At 41.6% G+C, this 26020-nt stretch overlaps 1 protein-coding gene across 1 annotated transcript in view; it reads right to left on the bottom strand.

Annotated features, from left to right (window-relative positions):
• EXOC4 (exocyst complex component 4) overlaps positions 1-26020 on the bottom strand; it is a 607587-nt gene that overhangs the window by 449667 nt on the left and 131900 nt on the right. The window contains exons 8-9 of the mRNA XM_084643015.1: positions 6078-6223; positions 2465-2553 (exon numbers count right to left, since the gene is read on the bottom strand). Of these exons, the coding sequence (XP_084499141.1) occupies positions 2465-2553; positions 6078-6223 (235 nt within the window). The remainder of the gene's footprint in view (positions 1-2464; positions 2554-6077; positions 6224-26020) is intronic.

The following is a 26020-nucleotide window of genomic DNA, read 5'->3' as shown; positions in this document are numbered from 1 at the left end:
ACCACTATCACCACAACCTCTCAGCCGTAGCAGATCTGGAAGAGGGAATGTATGTGGGATGGGTTAATATTGTTTTCTCACCCCCTCTTTTCTAAAGGCTAAATAGAAAACTAGCCAGGTCCTGAGATGAGATGGTGGTTATATTGGAGGGTTGCAATTAGGACAATCCCAGCAGGCCTGAAAGCACCGAGGAAGATACCTAAACTGAAAGGAAGCAGTGGCAGCTCCTCTCACAACTTTAAGCATGTAACTCCTGTCAGGAATTCCCACTCTTGGATTTCGATCGTGCTGCTCCATCTGATTTCTGGGATGCAATGGGTGGCGTTGGTGCAGTCAGTAATTAAATCCCACAGCCATTTGGTATGGAAAAATCTGATAATTTATGACGAGAAAGGTGAGGGTTGTGCGTACTGTACTTTAGATGCAGCACGGTAGAGCTTGTTAGAATTATTACTACTACAAAATTTTAAAAACAGGATTTTTTAGATTTGATATTAGAACTGCGTGGATGTAATAACAAAATGAAACCCCACCCTTTGAGCTTCCCCAATTCCCTATAATAGGACAGTGCTTTACTTGCCTTATCTTTCTAAACTTCTTTGCACAGCCACTAACCACATGTCCACAAACGTGTTTCTCACAGCACATAAATACATGTGGCAGGTTTCTATAGCTGACAATTTTAGCCTCTAAGATGAAGAGAAGTAAACTGAACACCTCGTAATGTGCTTAGACCATTATATCACACCTCAAAGATAGACATTTTCACCTCTATCTTATTCTTACAAACTGTCAGACCATAGTGAAGGTCAAGTGTCAATTTAGGTATCTGTCTACCTAATTTAGGGTTTTCCAGAGAGCCATCAACAGAGCATCCAAGCCTTGCTATATGGATATATTCTGTAACATCAGCTAAGCTAGATATAGAATAACCATCCAAAAGAACACTCTACATAAGAGTTTACTCTCAAGTTGTTGTAGGGTCAACTTCCGGCTGGAGGATGGATGTAAGTCACTGGGGAGGGAACTGGAACTACAAATCACCTGATACCTCAGCTGTAAATATCTAGAGTCTGTTAAAATCACCCCAATATTCTTGTGAATAGGATTTCAGGGTACAATTCTGCCTCTGCCCATCGCTGCTATCTGGACAACAATGACTTCAACAGAGATCCCATAATCAACTTGCATTAGGGCAATATGCATGCTGTAAGAGACTGGATCAGATTATAGAACCACTCTGGTCTTTCTTATACATATTACTATGAAGATTTTTCAGAAGATTTTACCTAATATCCCACTCTCCCCTGCTGCTGAAAAAAAGTCATCCCTTATGGATAAAGCTGTCAGGAAGAGAAATTTACAGTTGTTCAATGTTCAGAGGAAAGATGCTACATATATATATACACACACACTATATACACACACATTTTTTGTGTGTGTGTGTATATATATATATGTTGTTGCATACACACCCCATCTCTCACGAACAATAAACTAATGGCAACAGCTCAGCGTTCCAAATCTACCTTTTAAAAAAACATGTAACCCACATTAACACATTGGTTAGTCTCTAAGGTGCCACAAGTCCTCCTTTTCTTTTTGCGAATACAGACTAACACGGCTGCTACTCTGAAACCTGTCATTAACACATTGTGGTTCTTTGTCCCCCCTCTAGTGGTTGGATCAGGTAAAGAGACTTGTGTGCCTGTAACTGCCTCATCGGCAAAAGAACGGTCCTTCAGCTCAAGCAGTAGAGGCTCATGCTTTCAGATGCAGAGTTCAGTCCCTGCAGATGACCCAGCCAGGGCACATGTGCATGTTCCAGTGTGAAAATAAATTTCAGGTAAGGAAACAAACATCAGTTTCAATCTTCCAAAAGCATCATTTAGAGTGAGATCTTTTCTCTTTTAAGTCATTGTTTTATGTGTGTCCTTTTAAACTCACACCTACAGTATGTGCAGTTAGAAAGGGAAAAAAGAAAATACAGAAGTGTTTGCCTTCCTACCTAGAGCAAATAAATAGAGGATATGAGCTGGCCAAGTTTACAGAGCCTTAGGCCACGTCTACACTTACAAACTTGTAGCAGCACAGCTGTACCGATACAGCCGTGCCGCTGTAAGAGCGCTCATGTAGCCGCATCGTGCCGATGGGAAAGAGCTCTCCAGTCGACATCAAAAAACCACCTTCACGAGCAGCAGTAGCTATGTCAGTAGGAGAGCATCAACATAGCGCTGTGCACACGGGGGCTTATGCCGCCTAAATTTATGCCGCTTGGGGTGTGTGTTTTCACACTCCTGAGCGACAAGTTTTGCCAACATAAGCGCTAGTGTAGACATGGCCTTAGACTATGGCCTACATATGGTTTGTTAGAGAGGAGCTAACAGTTCTGAGCCATCCAGGCAGGGTCTGCAAATACTTGGCAAAGCAATCAACCAAACTAATGAGCTATCAAGCTTCCCACCTTGAAGTTCTCCACTCCTGCTGTAGAGCTCCCTTCTCTGCTCACGCAAATAGGCACTCATGCTAATAGCATGGGAGGACGACTCAAACCTGCAATAAAAAGCATGCAGTCAGTCACACAACTCATGGTGCCTTTTCTGTAGCCACAAAGATTGAGATACTGTGTTAGATTAAATGAGAAATTATTTGTTACTTAATTCCATTAGCTCTGACAGCTAGGCGCTTTCCAAACAGAGAAGACCCAGCAAACAGGTGGATTCCACAAAACCAAACCTACACACTAAGCACACACCTCAGCTCCTAACCAGGAAGCGCTGCAGCCAGTGATTAAAACTCAATACTCCCCTGGAAAACTAGGAGTAACAAACTATTCAGTTATTTATTATTGTGTTGCTTCAGCAGCAGCCAAGAGGTGCCCACAGGGAGCTAACTATGGAAATCTCAATTTCAAGTCTTTCCTCAAAGCAGCCCCCACTAGATAGAGCTTGGGGGACAGGAAGTGAAAGAGCCTTCCAGCCTCCCACCAGACACAGAGAGACCCACCCAGGCTCCAGGGCCGGAAGACGTCTCTGATGGGTCACGACAGTAGCAAGCTTTATCAGCCTCCTAGCATTATCATTCACTCAGCTCTGAGACCTGGAGACTGGATTTTTCCTCTCAGTTGCTGAATTGTCATTTGTTGTTGGGCCTCCTACAGCACATCCCTCTCCTACCGCTATCCAACTTTACGCTCCCCCTGCCTTACTTGACTTCTCACCACCCCTCCTCTCTATCCTTTCCCCTCTGCTCCCTGCCTCCAGTTTCCACTTCGCACTCTTACTCATGCAATCCTTTCCTTTCCTCCACTTCAATCGCAAGTGATTCCAAGATAAAAGTCTCTAAAACTATGCTTTTATAATATAAATAAAACAATTATATAATCAAATGTGTTAAAAACCCCAAAACATGAGCTTAACATGTTGTGGACCCATTGCCACCTTGCTTGTACACCCATCCCTTTCCCACACACCATGGGTATCATTTTTGATTGTTCAGATTGCCAGCTCTTCACAGTATGGACACTGTGTATGGAGCCATGACTGACTGGGGCCTGTTATAGTATACATTATAATTTGAATTAACATAGGGCCTTTCATCTGAAGATCTCAAAGTTCTTTACAAGCATTCATCAGGTAAGCTACGCAACAGCCCTGTTATATGGGTATTACACTCACTTCAGAGATGGGGAAATTTTGAGGCACAGAACAATTAAATGACTTGTCCAAATGACACCAAGTCAGTCTCAGAATCTCAGGAACAGAACCCAGAAGTTCTGATTTCTACTGGTGTAGCTAGATCACATTCCCTCTACCCAGTTATCTACAAAATTAGCTTCCAAGGAGCTATACAAACTGCTCACACATCATACAGCTCTATCCATCTATGAGAGCAAGGCTCCATCGCCTGTTCAAGTGATTTCCAAAGTGGGGACTCTAAACGCGGAGATTTTTATGACAAGTGGATGGCTTCTCTAAATTGGAAGCAGGGGATGGAAATACAAGGAAGAGAGCCTCTCTGTCTGGAGAGAAAAAAACTGAAGATGGAATAGATGACAAGAATATGACTTTATCAAACAGGTGCATCCCTCGGCGGACAGAAAAGTTCCATTTCAACAGAGAGATTTCCATAGACACGTAGTGACAGCTGACAGAAGACAGATAACAGAATGAGAGATCCTGATAAGCGTCACTGTCACTAAGGTGCTAGCAGTGACTTAGTGACTGGAGCCTGAGTGGTAAAAGATGGCTATTCTTATGAAGTTAGGCACCATCATGTTAACCAATTATCCTTAACTTCATTTTCAACTGATAGAAAGGAGTACAGAGTACTGTGGGTGAAACAGAGCAGATTAATTCATCCTCCTCTCTCCTCAGACTGAGAGGGGCTGATAATGCTGCAGAATTTGCGTGCTAAGTAATGGAGAAAGGAGAGCAGCCCTGTGGCGCTCTGAAGCACATCTGCAAGTCATCTTAGAAATGGAATTAAATCCAAAGGGGAGTTCCGGCAGAGTAGACAGGAGTAGACAGAGAATCTGGGGAGAGAAATGTTGGGGATGTGGATCAAAAGCCACCTATTGGATCAGTCATGGCTGGGCCAGGTGTTCGTCCAACTCTTTGGAAAAAGTGAAAGCCTCTGATACCAGGGGAGTATATTTAGTGATCTGGGGCTGGGATCTGTGTGCGCGCGCGCACTGTGCCTTGCTCACGGAGCCCTGATTTCTCACTGGCCCTTTAGGCCCTACCAGAACACAGACAATAAAAACTGGGTCTGCTATAGTTAAGGTTTGGAGAAAAGAAAAAAAAAGAATAAGGAGGCCACTGACTGGTTCTTAATGATTAAAGAAAGCAGGAGAAGCTTTAGGGAGGGCTGGAAAGAGGCCTAGCACCCAATACCTCCCTTCCCCCCAGACAGCTGCTTCAGCAGCGCAGGAGAGTGTTAATGCAGGACATATCTTCTCCTAGCCCATCCCACTGACAAAGTTAGGGCAAGCCATCCAGGGATGCCAAGTTCCTGCATTCTTCCCATTTCCACATGCTGAGCCAACCTAGCCAGGAGGACCCCACCTCCAACTCCAGCAGGACAGGCCTATGCTCACATTAATTTCCTTCCAGTTTCCTCAGAGTAACAGATTGACTGGATTTGTTAAATTTGGACTTCACATTTTCCTTCTCTGCTCCCTGCTGTTCCTCCTCATTATTATTATGTATCTGTACTACAACAGAGCCCAAAGGCCTCAGCTGAGATTGGGTCCCCTTTATGTTAAGCCCCATACAGATACATAATGAAAGACAATCCGGGCTTAGTCTAAATAGACAAGGCAGACAAAGTGGGGGGAGGGGAGAGAGAAACGAAGTATTAAGATCCCCATTTTACAGCTGGGGAAATGAGGCCTGGAGAAGTTAGAGACTAGTGCAGGAAACTGGTGGCAGAGAAGGGAATCAAACACAAGTCCCCTCCTGACTCAGTGCCTTAACGACAAGGTCAATCTTCTTCTCCTATCTGCATTACTCCCCAGACCCTACCAGCCTCCCTCTCCCTGGCAGTCAAATTGCTTCCCCATATTTTCTTCCTCTCTCACGTCCAACTCCCACTCCGCCTCACTCTTATTCCTACATTCCCCTCCCATCTGCTTCATTCTACTCCACACTTTCAACTCTAATTTCACTCCAAATTTTTCCTTTAAAATGTGATACGATTAAACGCCTAGTCTTTACGCAATGATCTTGTTTGTCCTGTTCTCCTTTTCCCTATGCAGCCCTTCAATTTCTGCTCTCGCTTGTGTGTTTTTCGTCTTTACTTCGACTGTAAGCACATCAGGGCAGGCATGATGTCTTACTACATGTTGTACGACTCCTAGCACAAAGGGGCCCCATTCCTAAGTGAAGCCTTTGGACACTACTGTAATATAAACAGTGAAGAAGGAACAGTGTACAGCTCTCGGATGACAGAAAAGCTCCAGCTTTGGTAGTTCATTTCCGTCTGAAGTGTCTGAAAACGTTATTAGTGCACAATACTTGATGCTCCAGAGACAACCTCAATGCCAGGTACTATTCTGGCATCATAACAACACTTACTTGAACAGAGGGTTTTTAGGCCTTTGAGGTTTCTTCTTTGCAAAGAAAGCAGCAAATTCTCTGCCAGAGCTGGCATAGCTAAGCTGGGCTGATGGTTCTGAAGCAGTCCGAGTGTTCTTCATATCCAAGTATTCTGTCAGCAGCATCTGAGAGCAGGGAGAAGACGAATGCAACATTTGAAATAGAACAGCGATGCAAGTTTATTCACAAATCCTAAGTGTCTTAACAGGACACTGCTAAACTAAAAAATGACAATTGGTAAAATTTTCAGAAGTGCCTAAGTGACTTGCAAGCCTAAGTCCAATTGATTTTCAATGAAGCTTAGCTCCTAAATCACTCGCCTAATTTAAGACCACCATAAAAGTACTGTCTACATTCCAGAAATTTTGCAAAATTTTTCAGATGCAGTCAGCACTGGTACAACTACACTGATGTTAACAACATTGAGAACTTTATTGTAGCTTGGCAGCTGGTGTTTAAAGACCTATCAATACCTACCATTAAGGTTCCATATCACGGTGCTTAAAACACTAGCTGCAGCCTATCTAGACAAGGCCTCCCAACATTGCTGACACCTCTGAAGCTGAACTTGTTCAGCAATGATGGAGGAGGGGTTACAAAATGTCACAGTGTAGACAAGGCTTTAAGATAATTAAAAATGAAGGAATTAGACACTTTATTCCCCTTCTGTTTATTATTTCCAATGTTTGGTTCTACTGCACCAGCTCAGTGCCACTGTGTTTGAATTTTCTGTACCACATAGATATCCACACTACTTCCCCCCAAAACACAAAATACCAATTCTACTGAAATACAGTGCATGATTAAATTATTTATTTTCAGATTGGTTTTTGTAAGACATGTTTTTTTTTGTTTTTTTTTAACTGAAATTTAGGGCATAAACTACATCATCATATCCCTTTAAATATATGTACCACACACCTGGAATATTTAAATGGATATATTTAACAGGAGAGATTAAAAAGTGCTGTTAATTCAAACAGTTGAATCACCACCTGAATTCTAGCTGATTACAGGGAGGGAGGCCTTATGGTCTAGTGGACTGAGCAAAAGTGTACATACTTAGATATTACAGTGATGGACACAAATACAAGAGGAGAGTGTGGACACAAGCCTGTCTAGTAGCAAAGAACCTCTGAATTTTCAACCTGACTATGCCACTTATTTGCTGTGAAGCCTCAGGCTTTCCCAGCAGAGCCTGTAAAGTACTTGAATTAGAGAAAGAGGAAGGATGGTCCAGCGGTTGGTACATTTCTCTGGGAGTTGGGAACCATGGATTGTTGCATACAGCTTAAAATGAGGGTCCTATTTTTGAAAAAATATGGCATGGCTGTCTCTCAGTGATTACCAGACCAAATGTACTTTCTATTTAAATAAGAATATGGATTTCTCCTCCCTTGCTACCAGCCCTCCATGCTCAATTTAGGATCTCTCAATCGAGCCGAGTTTTCTTCTAGACCATCATCAATGATGGAAGTTCTAAAGGGCAAACAACACCCTCAGTAAAATCTGTGCAACCCCAACACCTTCAGTGGAGCAGCAAAGAACTAACTGATTGGCCCAGGAACTACTAATTCTGTTCATTATGCAGAAACAGGATTACACTCCAGCTCATTCACTTTTAGCTGTGTTGGCTCTGGAGAGATAAAGGAAGCTAATGTAGTTTAAGAAAACAAAAACAAAACAAATTTACTTTTGTCAAGAAATTAAACTCCCTGAATATACTTGAGAAGCTTTAAGCATCTTGGAGCTATTGATAACACATTCCATTCTATTGTGAGCCAGCCAAACCGAATCAAAGTGTTGAGTGTAATGAGAGGAATACATCAGGACTGTGCTGTCTATTTTTAAACAAATTACTAAGAAATAGTATCTAGGAAATAATATCTAGGCAAAAGATATCATGCCACTAATTAGGAACAATTGAGAATTGCTCTAAAAAGATACAACACAATTAAATAAAGGTAACTTGATTTCAATTCCTAAAATATCTCAATTAAAACTTCATCTGAGAGAAGGTTTTAAAATACAAGCATGATTCTTGCCATATAAAAACTAATTACTACACTCAGGTTAATGTGGGTTTTTTTTCCCCAGTAATGTACCAGTGCTGCTCTGTATTCTCTGGTTAGGTATTTGCTTTGTTTACTTGAATCCATAACCTTAAAAATAACAAAAGGTCATATAAAATCTTTTCCTGGAAAAAAGCTTGGCAATTTTCCTAGTTCATGGACAGAACGTACTCATAATGGGCCCCATGATTTTGAAACTATCCTAAATCTAGAGCTAACATGAGCAGGATATCTGAAGTGAATAATGCAGTATTTTACTCAAGGATTACAAGATGTCAGTAAAGAGTTAAACTAGAACCACAAAGAACTGGTCTTGCTACAAGATCATCATCAAAAAAACACCAAAATGTATGGCAATATGTTTATACAGTCATAAGAGGGGTTTGAAGACAACCACAAACCAAAAGGGGAAATAACATGAGTGGTTGTGATGTCACCAGAACCTAAAGATAGATAAGATAAGATGAAGGGCTGGCTCTCACTATCTATGGACATTGAAAAACAGATAAATTATACCAATATGCACATAGGAGAAACCACACTGGATCAGACCACTGCTCCATGTGGTCCAGTGTCCTGACTCCAGCAGTGAGACCAAGTTCTTAAGAGAAAAAACATTATCTTTCAATACAACTGACCAACTGTAAAACACAGCACAATGAGAAAAGGAGTACTTGTGGCACCTTAGAGACTAACCAATTTATGTGAGCATAAGCTTTCGTGAGCTACAGCTCACTTCATCGGATGCATACTGTGGAAACTGTAGAAGACATTATATACACAGATTTCAGAGTAACAGCCGTGTTAGTCTGTATTCGCAAAAAGAAAAGGAGGACTTGTGGCACCTTAGAGACTAACCAATTTATTTGAGCATAAGCTTTCGTGAGCTACAGCTCACTTCATCGGATGCATACCGTGGAAACTGCAGCAGACTTTATATACACACAGAGAATATGAAACAATACCTCCTCCCACCCCACTGTCCTTCTGGTAATAGCTTATCTAAAGTGATCATCAAGTTGGGCCATTTCCTGCACAAATCCAGGTTCTCTTTGTGCAGGAAATGGCCCAACTTGATTGTCATGCACATTGTGTGGAGAGTTGTCACTTTGGATGGGCTATCACCAGCAGGAGAGTGAATTTGTGTGGGGGGGGTGGAGGGCGAGAAAACCTGGATTTCTGCTGGAAATGGCCCAACTTGATGATCACTTTAGATAAGCTATTACCAACAGGACAGTGGGGTGGGAGGAGGTATTGTTTCATATTTTCTGTGTGTATATAAAGTCTGCTGCAGTTTCCACGGTATGCATCCGATGAAGTGAGCTATAGCTCACGAAAGCTCATGCTCAAATAAATTGGTTAGTCTCTAAGGTGCCACAAGTACTCCTTTTCTTTTTGTATATACACAGAGACCATGAAACAATACCTCCCCCCACCCCACTCTCCTGCTGGTAATAGCTTATCTAAAGTGATCACTCTCCTTACAATGTGTATGAAAATCAAGGTGGGCCATTTCCAGCACAAATCCAGGTTTTCTTTGCCCCCCACCCCCAAACACAAACTCAATAGCTCATCCAAACTGACCACTCTCCCTACAATGTGTATGATAATCAAGGTGGGCCATTTCCAGCAGAAATCCAAGTTTAACCAGAATGTCTGGGCTGGGGGGGGGGGTAGGAAAAAACAAGGGGAAATAGGCTACCTTACATAATGAGTTAGCCACTCCCAGTCTCTATTTAAGCCGAAATTAATAGTATCCAATTTGCAAATGAATTCCAATTCAGCAGTTTCAAAAAAAAAAGAAAAAAAAAGAAAAGAAAAGCAGCATCACTTGCCCCATAACCTCAGCCGTGCGGAACACAATGCCATCCACAGCCTCAGAAACAACTCTGACATCATAATCAAAAAGGCTGACAAAGGAGGTGCTGTTGTCATCATGAATAGGTCGGAATATGAACAAGAGGCTACTCGGAAGCTCTCCAACACCACTTTCTACAAGCCATTACCCTCTGATCCCACTGAGAGTTACCAAAAGCAACTACACCATTTGCTCAAGAAACTTCCTGAAAAAGCACAAGATCAAATCTGCACAGACACACCCCTGGAACCCCGACCTGGGATATTCTATCTACTACCTAAGATCCATAAACCTGGAAATCCTGGGCGCCCCATCATCTCAGGCATTGGCACCCTGACAGCAGGATTGTCTGGCTATGTAGACTCCCTCCTCAGGCCCTACGCTACCAGTACTCCCAGCTACCTTCGAGACATCACGGACTTCCTGAGGAAACTGCAATCCATCGGTGATCTTCCTGATAACACCATCCTGGCCACTATGGATGTAGAAGCCCTCTACACCAACATTCCACACAAAGATGGACTACAAGCCGTCAAGAACACTATCCCCGATAATGTCATGGCTAACCTGGTGGCTGAACTTTGTGACTTTGTCCTTACCCATAACTATTTTACTTTTGGGGACAATGTATACCTTCAGATCAGCAGCACTGCTATGGGTACCCGCATGGCCCCACAGTATGCCAACATTTTTATGGCTGATTTAGAACAACGCTTCCTCAGCTCTCGTCCCCTAACGCCCCTACTCTACTTGCGCTATATTGATGACATCTTCATCATCTGAACCAACGGAAAAGAAGCCCTTGAGGAATTCCACCATGATTTCAACAATTTCCATCCCAACATCAACCTCAGCCTGGTCCAGTCCACACAAGAGATCCACTTCCTGGACACTACAGTGCTAATAAACAATGGTCACATAAACACCACCCTATACCGGAAACCTACTGACCGCTATTCCTACCTACATGCCTCCAGCTTTCACCCTGTCCACACCACACGATCCATCGTCTACAGCCAAGCTCTGTGATACAACCGCATTTGCTCCAACCCCTCAGACAGAGACAAACATCTACAAGATCTCTATCAAGCATTTTTACAACTACAATACCCACCTGCGGAAGTGAAGAAACAGATTGATAGAGCCAGAAGAGTTCCCAGAAGTCACCTACTACAGGACAGGCCTAACAAAGAAAATAACAGAACGCCACTAGCCGTCACCTTCAGCCCCCAACTAAAACCCCTCCAACGCATTATTAAGGATCTACAACCTATCCTGAAGGATGACCCAACACTCTCACAGACCTTGGGAGACAGGCCAGTCCTTGCCTACAGACAGCCCCCCAACCTGAAGCAAATACTCACCAACAACCACATACCACACAACAGAACCTCTAACCCAGGAACCTATACTTGCAACAAAGCCCGTTGCCAACTGTGCCCACATATCTATTCAGAGGACACCATCACAGGGCCTAATAACATCAGCCACACTATCAGAGGCTCGTTCACCTGCACATCCACCAATGTGATATATGCCATCATGTGCCAGCAATGCCCCTCTGCCATGTACATTGGTCAAACTGGACAGTCTCTACGTAAAAGAATAAATGGACACAAATCAGATGTCAAGAATTATAACATTCATAAACCAGTCGGAGAACACTTCAATCTCTCTGGTCACACAATTACAGACATGAAGGTCGCTATCTTAAAACAACAAAACTTCAAATCCAGACTCCAGCGAGAAACTGCTGAATTGGAATTCATTTGCAAATTGGATACTATTAATTTAGGCTTAAATAGAGACTGGGAGTGGCTAAGTCATTATGCAAGGTAGCCTATTTCCCCTTGTTTTTTCCTCCCCCCCCGGCCCCGCCCCGACGTTCTGGTTAAACTTGGATTTATGCTGGAAATGGCCCACCTTGATTATCATACACATTGTAAGGAGAATGATCACTCTAGATAAGCTATTACCAGCAGGAGAGTGGGGTGGGAGGAGGTATTGTTTCATGGTCTCTATGTATATAATGTCTTCTGCAGTTTCCACAGTATGCATCCGATGAAGTGAGCTGTAGCTCACGAAAGCTTTTGCTCAAATAAATTGGTTAGTTTCTAAGGTGCCACAAGTACTCCTTTTCTTTTTGCGAATACAGACTAACACGGCTGTTACTCTGAAACACAGCACAATGAGGGAAAGTACTTCCTGCCCCCTGCAGGGGATCAGCTGAAGCCCTTTTAATTTTTAACAAAGCAGATCTTATTTACATGTATGAAAACATCTTTAAAAAAAAAAAAACTTACTCAGTTATTTGCCTCAATAACATCCTGCTGTATTAGTTCCATAGGCCAATTGTACCCTACATACTTCTCAGCTTGTCTTCATCCATCTCAACATTTTCTGCATCTCTTCCACCCCAACATCTCCAACAGTTCTGCACCCTCTGCAATCCTCACAATGCAAGACCTTAATAAACTCCATATTTCAGTGTCAAAAATTATTAGCCTGGCATGTACTTATAAAAACCACAGTCAGCTTAAACTTTAAAATCAATAAAATCACATTGTTCTGCCTACCAAAGTGAACAGGAGTTTCACCACAGGACAAAGTAAGGATTTCAGGATTTGTTCCTATAACATTTGATTAACAGTTGCTAAACCATCAATCAAAAAACTCAATATAATACAACAATGTTTATATGGTGTCTGGGAGTGTCCAGACAAGAGAACCACAGCAGCAGAACCCTCTGAAGCACTTTGGGCTACAAGGCAGGCAAGCGACACAAACCCTCACTGGTCTGGTTAGACCAGAATATGACACGAAAGTTCCACTGCACTGGATGCAGCTATACTGACTTACATTACCTGATGATCTGGCCCATTACCTGATGATCTGGTTTTTAAGGAAATGGTTAATGGTGGTAAAATGGAAGCACAAGTGGTGGAATTCTCCTCTTCGCAGCCCTGTGAAGATCTCCAGCACCACACTACTTGGAGTTGGCATTAGGAACAAGATTTACTCTCAACTTATCATTGCCTTTCAACATGACGGATGGCACCAGTCCATTTAGGTTATTTATTATTGCAGCCAGTACTTACATGTTGCTAACTTTACTTTGGGCAGAATCTTTCCTACTAGACATCTGAAAATATTTTGGAGAGTTAAATTTTAATTCCAGAATTAATGAGAGAGAACAAGAAGCTGAGGCTACAAGCAAAGAGAAAGCAAGTTTTATGTTGACATTTGCAATCAGCAAAGGTCAGTCGAGAGCACTTTCTAGATGCCAGTTTACAGATGGAGCCCTGGCACCCACAGATGCAAAACTGCATCAAAGTGCAGAGAGTTGGCTGGTGAAAGCAAAGCAAAGGGAGCAGACTAGAGAGGACACGCTGTCTGTGAAGACTGCTGAAGCAAGTCCATGGAAGGTTTTAACAACAAGGAAGGCAATGGCAAAACAGATCCTCAAGTGAATGGGGTATTTTAGTATGATATGTGGGCCTGTCTCTGTAAATGCAGGAAGATGGGCAGCAGCATTATTCACAAACTGGAAAGCTGGGACTTTGTGAGGCCCTCAAAAGAAGGGGTAGCCAAGGTAAAGTGAGGTGATATGAAAGCCTGTATGAGAATTTTGGTGAGAGATGTTTTGAGCCAATAGTACATACAACCATGGGCTAATTAACTGTATCAAACCTGTACTATCTGCATTTCAATAGCCAAACACCACTGTCACCCACAAATCCTGTAAAGTGTCAAAAGAAAACTCTTTGACTGTGTTTTAAAACCCAGATTTCTGCACAAACCATACTGGATGAAAAATTCAACAGAACAGAGGCTAAATACACAAAGGACTGAGACTTAAACAGAAATAGATAGGACAAGGCAAACACAGTAAGTCCAAGAGAGAATAAACACAGTCTATAAGGTTTCAGAGTAACAGCCGTGTTAGTCTGTATTCACAAAAAGAAAAGGAGTACTTGTGGCACCTTAGAGACTAACCAATTTATTTGAGCATAAGCTTTTGTGAGCTACAGCTCACTTCATCGGATGCAGTGGAAAATACAGATGTTTTTATACACACAGACCATGAAAAAATGGGTGTTTATCACTACAAAAGGTTTTCTCTTCCCCCCAGCCCACTCTCCTGCTGGTAATAGCTTATCTAAAGTGATCACTCTCCTTACAACGTGTATGATAATCAAGGTGGGCCATTTCCAGCACAAATCCAGGTTTTCTTCTCTCCCTCCTCCCCCCCAACCCACTCTCCTGTTGGTAACAGCTTTAGGTTTGGGGCGGGGGAAGAAAACCTGGATTTGTGCTGGAAATGGCCCACCTTGATTATCATACACATTGTAAGGAGAGTGATCACTTTAGATAAGTTATTACCAGCAGGAGAGTGAGGTGGGGGGAGAGAAAACCTTTTGTAGTGATAAACATCCATTTTTTCATGGTCTGTGTGTATAAAAACATCTTCTGTATTTTCCACAGTATGCATCCGATGAAGTGAGCTGTAGCTCACGAAAGCTTATGCTCAAATAAATTGGTTAGTCTCTAAGATGCCACAAGTCCTCCTTTTCTTTTTACAGACTATAAGGTGCAGTGAAGACTGTTTAGCGCGATACAACCTGTTCCATATAATCCTGATGCGCCGCATGAAATTAACTACAACAAGACAGTAAAAAAACTCAATTTTCTCAGTGCACTATCCAGGTCTATTATCATACAAGGACTAACGTTTTTTAAATAAAAAACAAAACCATTTAAGTAACAGAATGCCTGCCAACTCTACTGCATTCATTATCAATTCCAGTTGTTCAATTAGCACAGCCATTAGCATAGACCTGTGAATGTTTCTGTATCTCAGTGGGGGGGAGGGGAGGGGAATTAACCCCAAAAGTATTTTAAACTCAACTCTTTAAAGGCAGTTTTATTAGGTACTGAATCATACACCTTCTTAGCCAGCTCTGGAAGGTTTAAAACTGGAATTCTTTTATTTCAAAAGTCTGATGTGGTTGTGAGTTCTTTCTGCAGCTGCCAAGAACAATTGCATGGACCTTTTCGTACACACAACATACAGAACCATATTTGGTTTTACTGCACTTTGTGAAGGGATGTACTATGTATCTGAGAATATTTTACAAAGTAACGAGGTTCCATATTTATTAGCAGAGCAAAAGGAGAAGTCTTTAGACCAGTGATACTAAGACCACAGCGATTCAAGAGCCAAATTAGCGATCAACGTTACCCAAAATAACCACACCAGTGTGAGTTCATTGTTTCCATACATATGGTGGCCAAAGCATGCAGGGGCATACAAATGTTTAGCATATCTGGCACGTAAATACATTGCAATGCCAGCTATAAAAGTGTTATGCAAATGTCTCTTCCCACTTTCTGGTAACATTGTAAATAAGAAGAGGGCAGCATTATCTCCTGTAAATGTAAACGAACTTGTTTGTCTTAGCGATTGGTTGACCAAGAAGAAGGACTGAGTGGACTTGTAGGCTCTAAAATTTTATATTGTTTTATTTTTGAGTCCAGTTATGTAACAAAAACAAATCTACATTTGTAAGTTGCTCTTTCACTACCAAGAGATTGCACTACAGTACCTGAATGAGGTGAATTGTAAAATATTATCTCTTTTGTTTATGACTTTATAGTGCAAATATTTGTAATAAAAAACACTTTGATTTCAGTTACAACACAGAATACAACATATATGAAAACGTAGAAAAACATCCACAATATTTAATTAATTTCAATTGGTATGCTATTGTTTAACAGTGCGATTAATCGCGATTAATTTTTTTAATCGTAATTAATTTTTTGAGTTAATTGCGTGAGTTAACTGCAATTATTCAACAGCCTAATATATATATATATATATATATATATATATATATATATATATACACACACACACACACACATACACACAAATAATTCTCACGGCAAAATAACTGACCATGTGTTCTACAAGTGGTTAATAATATAAGAAAAGCATCCTGATTGGTTAATAATTATATCACACCATCTTTTAATATCATGTGCTGCAAAGAGCTGCAGGAGACACATTAAAGAGCCACTTGCAGCTCCCAAGTCTCAGTCTGTGTATCACCACCTTAAGACACTTAATAGGCCACATGTTAAGCTCCGAATTTCAAGAAGGACCAAGGGAGCTCAACCTTCAACCAAGAAAGGAACTCTGGCTGAAATAATAAACAAACATACATGACACTATATAGCAATTTACATATTGAATGTTCTGTACAAACTTTAGCTAATTAATCATCAACACCTTGTTGAGGGTCTGTCTAATTTTACAGAATCTAGGTATCCTTCTGTTCCCTGTGAAAGCAGTGGCGAAACTTTCATTTGCCACAGAGCCAGGATTTCCCTCTCTGATTCTCCCTGTCACTGAGGGCTTCAAGGGGACAGAGACAGTCTGTGTTCTACTGCTGGCAGAAAGGCATAAGACAAGAGGCTCCTTATGCCCTCTCTCCCCACCTTTATGCACCTGTGAAATGCCAGCTATTAGTTTTTTCATCTTAACCTACATCTGCAACACACAAGATAAGCAGAGCCAAAGGGTGAGGTGCTGAGAGCTGCCACACCAGGTAAGCCTGGTGAATCAGCTTCTGGAAGCTGTTAGCCAAAAGGAGTAACAGCAGGGGCTGCACAGTGACTTGAACAGGATGACCCCTTTCCCAAGTCATGGGTGAGTAGTTCTGCAACAGGGAAGTTACATTTTTAATATGCACTTGATTTACAAGAGTACACAGTAGACCACTTCAGGCATTACCATTCCCTTCACAGTACAGCGGTGATGTAGCAGGTTATTTAGATGTCCTCCCCAAAATGTGAAGACTGGTTCTTCTCTTAGCAGGGCCACATGTGCGTGCATGTGCAGGCGTCTCTCTCCCCTCTGCCCCTCCTCTCTCCCTCTTCTTTCCCAGCAGTTCTGCTACTTTCATGCAAAATAAAAACAGATTGCTGGCAAATTTCTTTCAACTGCCAAGAGTGAATTTGAAAATTAGGACAGAAAACAGTGAGTTTGAATTTTCCCCTTACACATCAGTTGTTCTTTAAATAAAGATTATTTTAATAGAAATTATCCAGTATGACGGGCAGCTTTTTGCCACCAGGGTCAGAAGCTTAACACAAAACAAAACAAAGAGAAAAAAAAATCCATCAGGGATATCCATTTTCTTGACAGGTTTCCGAGTAGCAGTCGTGCTAGTCTGTATCCGCAAAAAGAAAGGAAGGACTTGTGGCACCTTAGAGACTAACAAATTTATTTGAGCATAAGCTTTCGTGAGCTACAGCTCGCTTCATCGGACCCATTCAGTGGAAAATACAGTGGAAAGATTTATATACACAGAGAACATGAAACAATGGGTGTTACCATACACACTGTAAGGAGAGTGATCAGGTAATGTGAGCTATTATCAGCAGGATAGTGGGGGGGAGGAGGGAACTTTTCCGATGAAGCGAGCTGTAGCTCACGAATGCTTATGCTCAAATAAATTTGTACTACAAAAGGTTCACCCCCCCCCCCCACACACACACACACACTCTCCTGCTGGTAATAGCTCACCTTACCTGATCACTCTCGTTACAGAGTGTATGGCATTGTTTCATGTTCTCTATGTATAAAAATCTCCCCACTGTATTTTCCACTGAATGCATCCGATGAAGCGAGCTGTAGCTCACGAAAGCTTATGCTCAAATAAATTTGTTAGTCTCTAAGGTGCCACAAGTACTCCTTTTCTTTTTCCATTTTCTTGAGATATAAGCAAAACTTAATGGGGTACATTTTCATAGCAATGCATCGGGTTTCAGCTGTGCAGCTCCCATTAAAATCAATGGAAATCACACAAATAAAAAACTGGTCACTGCTTTGAAAATTTACCCCTCATTGTTAGTACCAAGGGCAGGGGAAGAACTCATCCATCTCCTTTGGCACGTAAATTGGCATATGCCTAGTAACAACTGTAATTCTTCTGTTTGCTTATTGGCTACATTCAGTTTAGCCTTTCAATCCTTAGGCCTGGTCTACACTGGGAGCAGGGGATCGATCTAAGTTACACAACTTCAGCTATGTAAATAACGTAGCATCGATCTAAGTTACACAACTTCAACTATGTAAATAACGTAGCTGAAGTCGATGTACTTAGATCTACTCACCGCGGTGTCCTCACTGCAGGTGAGTCAACAGCTGACACTCCTCCGTCAACTCCGCCTGCACCTCTTGCTCCGGTGGAGTACCGGAGTTGATGGGACAGCACTCGGCGGCCAAATTATAGCGTCAAGACTAGACTAGACGTGATACATCGACCCCTCCGCTGGATCGATCGCTGCCCAATCCATCGTTGCCCATCGATCCTCAGTCTCTCTGTTGCGACTAGTAAGTATTTGTACAATATATACAGCCCACTAACATATGTAAGAGTGCAGGTGACCAGCTGAGTATGTCCACAAAAGGTGCAAGAAGGAATAGACTTCACCAGAGAGGCACAAAAGCAGGAGGTCATTAAGTGTTGTGTAAGCAAGTATATTTGTAATGAGTTTAAACATGTTGCCTTTCGAGTTGATTGAACTCCCCCTTATTCAAGTAGTATAAAAAAAAGTGAACAGGTGTACAATGGGGCTGGACGGGCAGCTGAGTGTAGAATTTGGCCCTGTCATCATCATCAGTTAACATTTCTTTCAATGATATGTGAGCCAAAAATAGGGTGACCAGATAGCAAGTGTGAAAAATTGGGACACTTTTTTTCGAGGCGGGGGGTATAGTTGCATATACAAGACAAAGCCTCTAATATCAGGATGTCAGGTCACCCTAGCCAAAAAAGAATCCAGACAAGTCTCCCAAAGATGCACTTGTTCCACAGTGTTTACAGGAGTAAAAACTAGTCAGCAATGCATATTTGGTCAACTCAAGTCAGCTCATACATCAATGAATACACTAGAAAAGCTCATCTGTTGATTCTGGTTAGATATTTTCCATACAGCCACTTTTCAGAGTGAGATTAAGTTAATGAAGAAATGCACAGCTTTAGTATGTACAACAAAATGACCAGTGCGACAGCTCAACCAAAATACTATGAGAACTGCTTTACTATCCAGAAACCAGCGCATTCAATACAGCAGCAGCAAAGGGAAGAAGACAGCATGCTGTTTAAATACCAACTGTGTTAACTCACAGGTAATGTAGTACACTTCATGTATTTCATGTTTCTAACTAATTGCTTAAGACATCCTGCTACGGTGGAGACAGTAACAGTAGTATGCCCTCAGTTTTCATTAAATGCCAGCTCTTAATAACAGACTCCAAAACGGGTTTAATTGCATTTACTCCCAGCTCCTGAACTTTAAAAGTTGTTAATCAGATTTCTATGTAAATGGAATGACGATTAAAGGTTAAGTACAGGTTTCTGAAATTTCAGAAGTTGAAGACGTATTGCCCTTAACAGGAAAAAGAAACTATCAGACTTGACAGGAACTAAACATCTTAATTAAATGCTGAGAAGTACAGTACTTATTTCTGCATGAAGTTCTATTTTCAAATGTCAAATTTAATCAGGCACTTGACTAAAAAATGTGCAATATTCCTACAGCAAGAAGGGGGAGGAAGCCTAGGGATTCTTTTCTGTTACCACCTGCATATCCCAGAAACTTCTTTGTTTTTTTCTAAGGATTTAATCCCTGCCAAGCCACTGCCCCCAAGTGTCACAGAAGAGAGTGTCTTAGAGGCACACTGATATTCCAGTTCAGAAATAATATGACAAGATGTTTTCCAACATACCAGTGCTTCCCCTGTAATTCACTATCCCTGTTAACAACAGTGCTGTTCTGACAAAGAAACTTGAAGGCCCTCATAAATCTGACTCACGAGGATTTTATGCTCCCTGAGCATATAGCTCATCAATTACCATCTGAGTCACAAGTATAAAAACTTCTTTTGGGGGTGAACTTAGTACTTCTGACTGGTGCTAAAATGGCAGCATGAAGCCCTGTGTTTAGCCACAGGACAGGCTCACTGGGAGCAACAAGGCAAATTTCACACACTGCTCCTGAATTTTAACCTTGAACTACCTCAGAGGGCAGTACAGTCTCCATGACCCTTCACTCTTCTGGTATTGCCAATGATCGATACAATGCACGTACATACATTACAAACTCATTATTAAACATATATACAACCTGCCAGCTAACGCAGAGAGCAGAAGTTTATAGGTGAAATCCTGGCCTCACTGAAGTTGGTCGGATTTTTACCATTGATTTCACCTTGTGTATTGAATTTATCCTGATGCTTGTATTAATTGTGTTATCAGTCCACGCACTTTACAGTTAAATAGCAGGCTGTGTAGTTGCTGGCTTACGATCACAAGGACTTTGTCAGTGTATTACATAGTAAGAAGTATCTGAGCTCTGCAAGAGTTCAAGTCCGATCTGCAATGCCACTTCGCAATGAATTTTGGCGGCAGACAATACAATCACCAGGTGGACACTGAACAGAGGACCTTCAGCATGAAAAACTAAAGTGCCAATAAACTGTGTTACATCTTTAGCAGCTGTCAACACACCCTGGCAACGTTGTATATGACAGAAAAGTAGACTCAAGTAAGAAAACAACTGTAAAGCACATGCAGCATCAGAAACTGATCATATTTACTATATTTACAGCAACCAACAGTGTGCTGCATACTTTACAGTGCAAACAAAAGATACTGAGGATGCTGCTCTGAAGAATTTGCCATCGTATTTTAGGTGTAACATCAAGTGGGATTAACAGTAAGGGAGTGGACGAAGCATGGAAGGACAAATGTCAGTGGTGCTGAGCACCAATCCTATTCAGATTCAGACCACTCCATCTCTGTTTAGGCCAATTACAGCACTCCTTCCCAGTGACCTCAAAATGGCAGGAACGGGAAAAAACTGTTCCACCCCGCAGCCAGTCACAAAAGGGGGCACTACCAAAGGAAGCACTCACTCAACAGGGACAGGAATTTGGAGGATGAAAAGTGGTTGAAAAAATAGGAAAGTTGATTTGTTATTGTCAAGGTTCCTCCCCCACTCTGAACTCCAGGGTACAGATGTGGGGACCTGCATGAAAACCTCCTAAGCTTACTTTTACCAGCTTAGGTTAAAACTTCCCCAAGGTACAAATTAATTTTATCCTTTGTCCTTGGAATAACCACTGCCACCACCAAACTCTAACTGTGTTTACTGGGCAACGCAGTTTGGACACATCTTTCCCCCCAAAATCCTCCCAACCCTTGCACCCCACTTCCTGGGAAAGGTTTGGTAAAAATCCTCACCAATTTGCAGAGGTAACCACAGACCCAAACCCTTGGATCTGAGAACAATGAAAAAGCATTCAGTTTTCTTACAAGACGACTTTTAATAGAAATAGAAGTAAATAGGAGTAAAGGAATCACCCCTGTAAAATCAGGATGGTAGGTACCTTACAGGGTAATTAGATTCAAAACATAGAGAATCCCTCTAGGCAAAACCTTAAGTTACAAAAAAGACACACAGACAGAAATAGTCATTCTATTCAGCACAATTCTTTTCTCAGCCATTTAAAGAAATCATAATCTAACGCATACCTAGCTAGATTACTTATTAGAAGTTCTAAGACTCCATTCCTGTTCTATCCCTGGCAAAGCAGCGTACCAACAGATACACAGACCCTTTGTTTCTCTCCCTCCTCCCAGCTTTTGAAAGTATCTTGTCTCCTCATTGGTCATTTTGGTCAGGTGCCAGCGAGGTTACCTTTAGCTTGTTAACCCTTTACAGGTGAGAGGATTTTTCCTCTGGCCAGGAGGGATTTTAAAGGGGTTTACCCTTCCCTTTACATTTATGACAGTTATTGATAAAGATTATCACTGTTGCTTTATGTTAAAAATCTGCTAGACAGACCTAACAAGAGAATGATTATGAAGGCCCAATGAAAAAATAACAAAAAAAAACCAACCCTAGACAGAGTAAGTTTGTATACTATACCTAGCTATGTTTGTCAGAATTAGCTGGAGAAAAATAAGGTCTTATGATTTTCAGAGGCTGCCTCTTTGTAATGTGATGGAGTGCCAAAACAACTCTATTTAAACAAATGCCACACACATGAACACCACATTTTCTCTTGATTCACCAGCTATGGGTTGTTATTCGTAGCTGTATTAGCTTAAACTTAAAGATCTGAACACATCTGGATATTAAGTTGTGGCCCAAAGGCAAAACCCCAGCAGACAAAACACACCTCTCAGAAAACAGCCATGAAAGGTCAAAAGTGAGAGGTTTCATCTATAACCTTACTAATACCAAGGATGGCAGACCTGGACTTCTGTAGGAGCAAGTCTAGTCACCCCAAGAGGCTGACGTGATGGCACTTTCACCTTTGACACAATACAACAGCCACTCTTTCAGGCACTGCCTATAAGGTCATCAATATCTTTGAACGCTGCTGAGCTCAAGAGAAATTCTCACTCAAACTCACAATGAATGTGGTTTTCTTATCTTCCTGTTGTTACATGAACAGAGGTTTAGAATCACTGCAGAGATTGTAAGCAGCATTCTGATTTCCCTAGCTTTTGAGACAAAGCTAGGAACCCCACCGTTTACCAAAATGCACCTCTGAACTAATGCTAGTAAGAAACCTGTTTTTGAGAAGCTTGCTCGTCTTACAAGATATTAATAAGACACTGATGCCAGAGGGGGGAGCTCACAGCAAAGAGAAGATTCACATTTTCAGGTGTGGGGGAAAAATAATCAAAGTTTGAAATTGTTCAAAGCTCTAGTGTACTAGCCATTTCTTCCTTTTAAAGTACCCTTTAGGCTCTCTATCCCTTCTCTCTTTTATGCTGTACTATGAAAGGTCCAGTAGTGGGCCACCAAAATGCCAACGTTAAGCGGATTATTATGTTTCCAAACATGCTCCATTACAGTAGTTGCTTGACTGTCTTTCTGCATCAGGGAGTCTTTTTCTCCCCCTTTCATCAGCTTATCAAATGAAAGCTAAACAGTAACACTTGCATCTAATGATACTGGGGACCTTGTAATGGGATTAAGAAAAACACAGTGTTGGTTTCAAGGAGGTGTGTGACCTTGAAGAGATTTCTCACTCTGTTCTTTGAACAGATGCACCAGGAAGACTGAATAGAATTCTTAATTGGGGAGAGGAAAGCATCCATTCCTGGGGCAGATTTTCTCTTATCTTGTGAACAGCAGCTAGAAATACTAATTATGTACTAGAATGTAACTAAGAACGCAACTGAAGGGGCAAGGGGAAGCCTTCTAAAATCATTTAGTTTGTTTTGCAGCTCTTTGGTCAGAGAAAAAGTCAATAGCAGTCTCTGCTAAGCATAAAATTTCAGATTTAACCATTTGCAAAGGCTGAGGATTGTCATATCTGTACCTCCACCAGTTCGGGAGACAGGCAGTTTCCTTTATGAGACCCCCCCAGTTCTGCTTCTCTAAATCCCTGACTGGATTCATCTAGCGACACAAGACACGAAACAGCATCAAAACCACATGCAGAGATCTAGCAAGGAGTTTGCAAGACGAACAGCAAGGCCAGCCATGTCCAGCCTTTGCCTAGATCCAGAGAGCCCGTGCCAGTCATCCGTACCTACCTACCAACCATTTCTTGCTAACCACCACTGCTCTGTGGGATGCTAACAAATGCCAAATGCGGACTCAAAACACCACCCACAATCTCCAAATGACTTCACTGGCAGGAAGGTGACTCTCTGCACACTGCAGTAATGCACTTCACCATGGGTACAGACTGAACCACTGTGTAACTCTCAGTCAAGAGTTCTGAGATCATATGGTGAGCACACAACTCAATGATGGATACTCTGCCGAGCTCAGCTGAGACTCAAATTATTTTTGAGAAATTTTATTCAGGTATACCCATAACCACCACTCTTGTTTTCTCAAATGAGTTTTGGAATCATCATACAATAAGATCCCAGTCTAGCATGCACAGCACTCAAGCAGGCTACATTTTCCCAACAGTAGCATGGAGTTTCTAAAAAGACTGCCAACAAAGTTTAGAAATAAAAGCATCACTAGCTTATTTTTAAGCATGAATATTGCTTTGACAGATGAATGAAATCCACCGTAGTACACAGTTCTGCAACCCAACAACTAAAAGGCCACAAAAACGTGTCTGGGTATTTGTAGTGTCATTAAATCTCACGGTATACTGGAACCAGATGCAAGAATAAAAAATTGCAGTGTCATCCTGATACCATATTTTGCATTCTACCCTGTAGGGGATTGTATTCCAGGGATCTCTCTTTCCACTGTGTTTCTGAACTTCAGAGACAAAGGGTGAGTTCATTTATCCAAAGTGCTACATAATTCTTCCAATTACTAAAGTATTAAGTGAAACAACTGTGATTTGCTTCCCGTAACACCACTTAAAAATACAGGGCTGTCAAAGAGAAGCAGCCTCAACCTCAGTCTCCAGAAGGCTACCTACCATTTAATGCTTCTATTTACACTTCTTCTAAACATTCTCACGGTCCAATCTGTAAGCCCATCTTTCATAGCACAACTGCACCTGACAAACAAATGTAGTTCAACAATGCTATTGAAGATACACAGTACTCTGTGTTTAGTTATGTGATGGTACATTTAATTTATACATATATTACTTAAAAAATAAAATATGGACTGGATTACAACCACAGACAAGGGTGATGAGAACTGATGGGAAAATGAAGAGATAGCAAATCTGCATTAACTTGTCTGTTTCAGATAATTACTTGTGAGTTTTTTAAGACATTTGTGACTCACAAGGGAGTCTGTAAATTTATTGTCTTCTGCAATCTAATACTGTTGGCAGCCATGAGAGTTACCTATTTATTGATGTGTGACAGCGATTTATCTTCAGTGGATCAAATATAGCTATTTAAATGGTTTTCTCTCTTTTGACGAGCACAGACTTCAAGCAGCAAAACGTGTAAATTACTTTAAAGGAACATCACATTCTATACATGTCAACAGAATCCAGGGCACTAAGAAAAATGAGAAGGGTTTGCTGGGTGGTTTGGCAGCTTTGCCATGCAACATGGCACGAGAACAAATGACTCAAGTTGGTCACTTGTACATGCAGTGGACAGAAAAGGCACAGAGAGTGTGGGCTAACAGACAGGGCAAGAGACCTACTCAGTTGGTGATCTGCTGTGTGACCTCCACCTGCTTCTGCATCTGTTTCCCAAACCACCCTTTGTTTCATCTGTGTAGACTGATGGGGCAGGGACTGTTTCTCACTGTGTTTGTATAACACGTAGCACAAAAGGCCGCTGATCTTGATTGGGGCCTTTTGGTGTTACTGCAATATAAATTAGAACAGGTGCATCCCATGGAAGGGAAGAGAGCAGGACCACGACAGCTGCTCACTGCAAGCTGGCTAGTCCAAGGCACTCTGTTGCTATTGTTACTCTCAAAGGTGACTATCTGCAGACTAGATAAACACTATCCTGACCTCCAACGTGTAGGCAGACAGAGTTCATAGGTGGAAAAGAGGAATGTGAACCCCTCAAATAAAAGTGAGGAGGGCATCTGTATAACTGTATGGGGAGGACCTTTGGTCAAACCAAGCACAGTGATAGAAAACTGGTTTGTTTTGGGTTTTTTAAATAATGCTCAGAATGCTAGGAGAGTGGGGGTTACCACAAAGCCAAAGAAAAGCCAACAGGCACATTTAAAATACAACCAAGCAGCATGTGTGCTTTAATAATCTAATCTATAGACATACAAATCACTGTCAAGAAGGAACCAGCAGTTCCCAAGTGATTCTTTTTTCACTTCCATTAGTCTGCAGCTTTTATCCCCCTGATCCTATCAGTCATAAGTGGAGGAATAATATACTTTTATTTTCAAAAGTTCTAAATGCATCAGTCAGAGAGTAAATAACTCACAATCAAGAGGCAGGTAAGACTCTTGTAGCCTGCTAGAATGATCAGGGTGAAAGCTTCTAG

Source organism: Lepidochelys olivacea (genome assembly GCF_965140295.1).
Source record: "Lepidochelys olivacea isolate rLepOli2 genome assembly, chromosome: 1".
Classification (NCBI taxonomy): Eukaryota; Metazoa; Chordata; order Testudines; family Cheloniidae; genus Lepidochelys; species Lepidochelys olivacea.
Note: the sequence above shows the minus strand (reverse complement) of the source record. Positions and strands in the feature narration are given on the sequence as shown.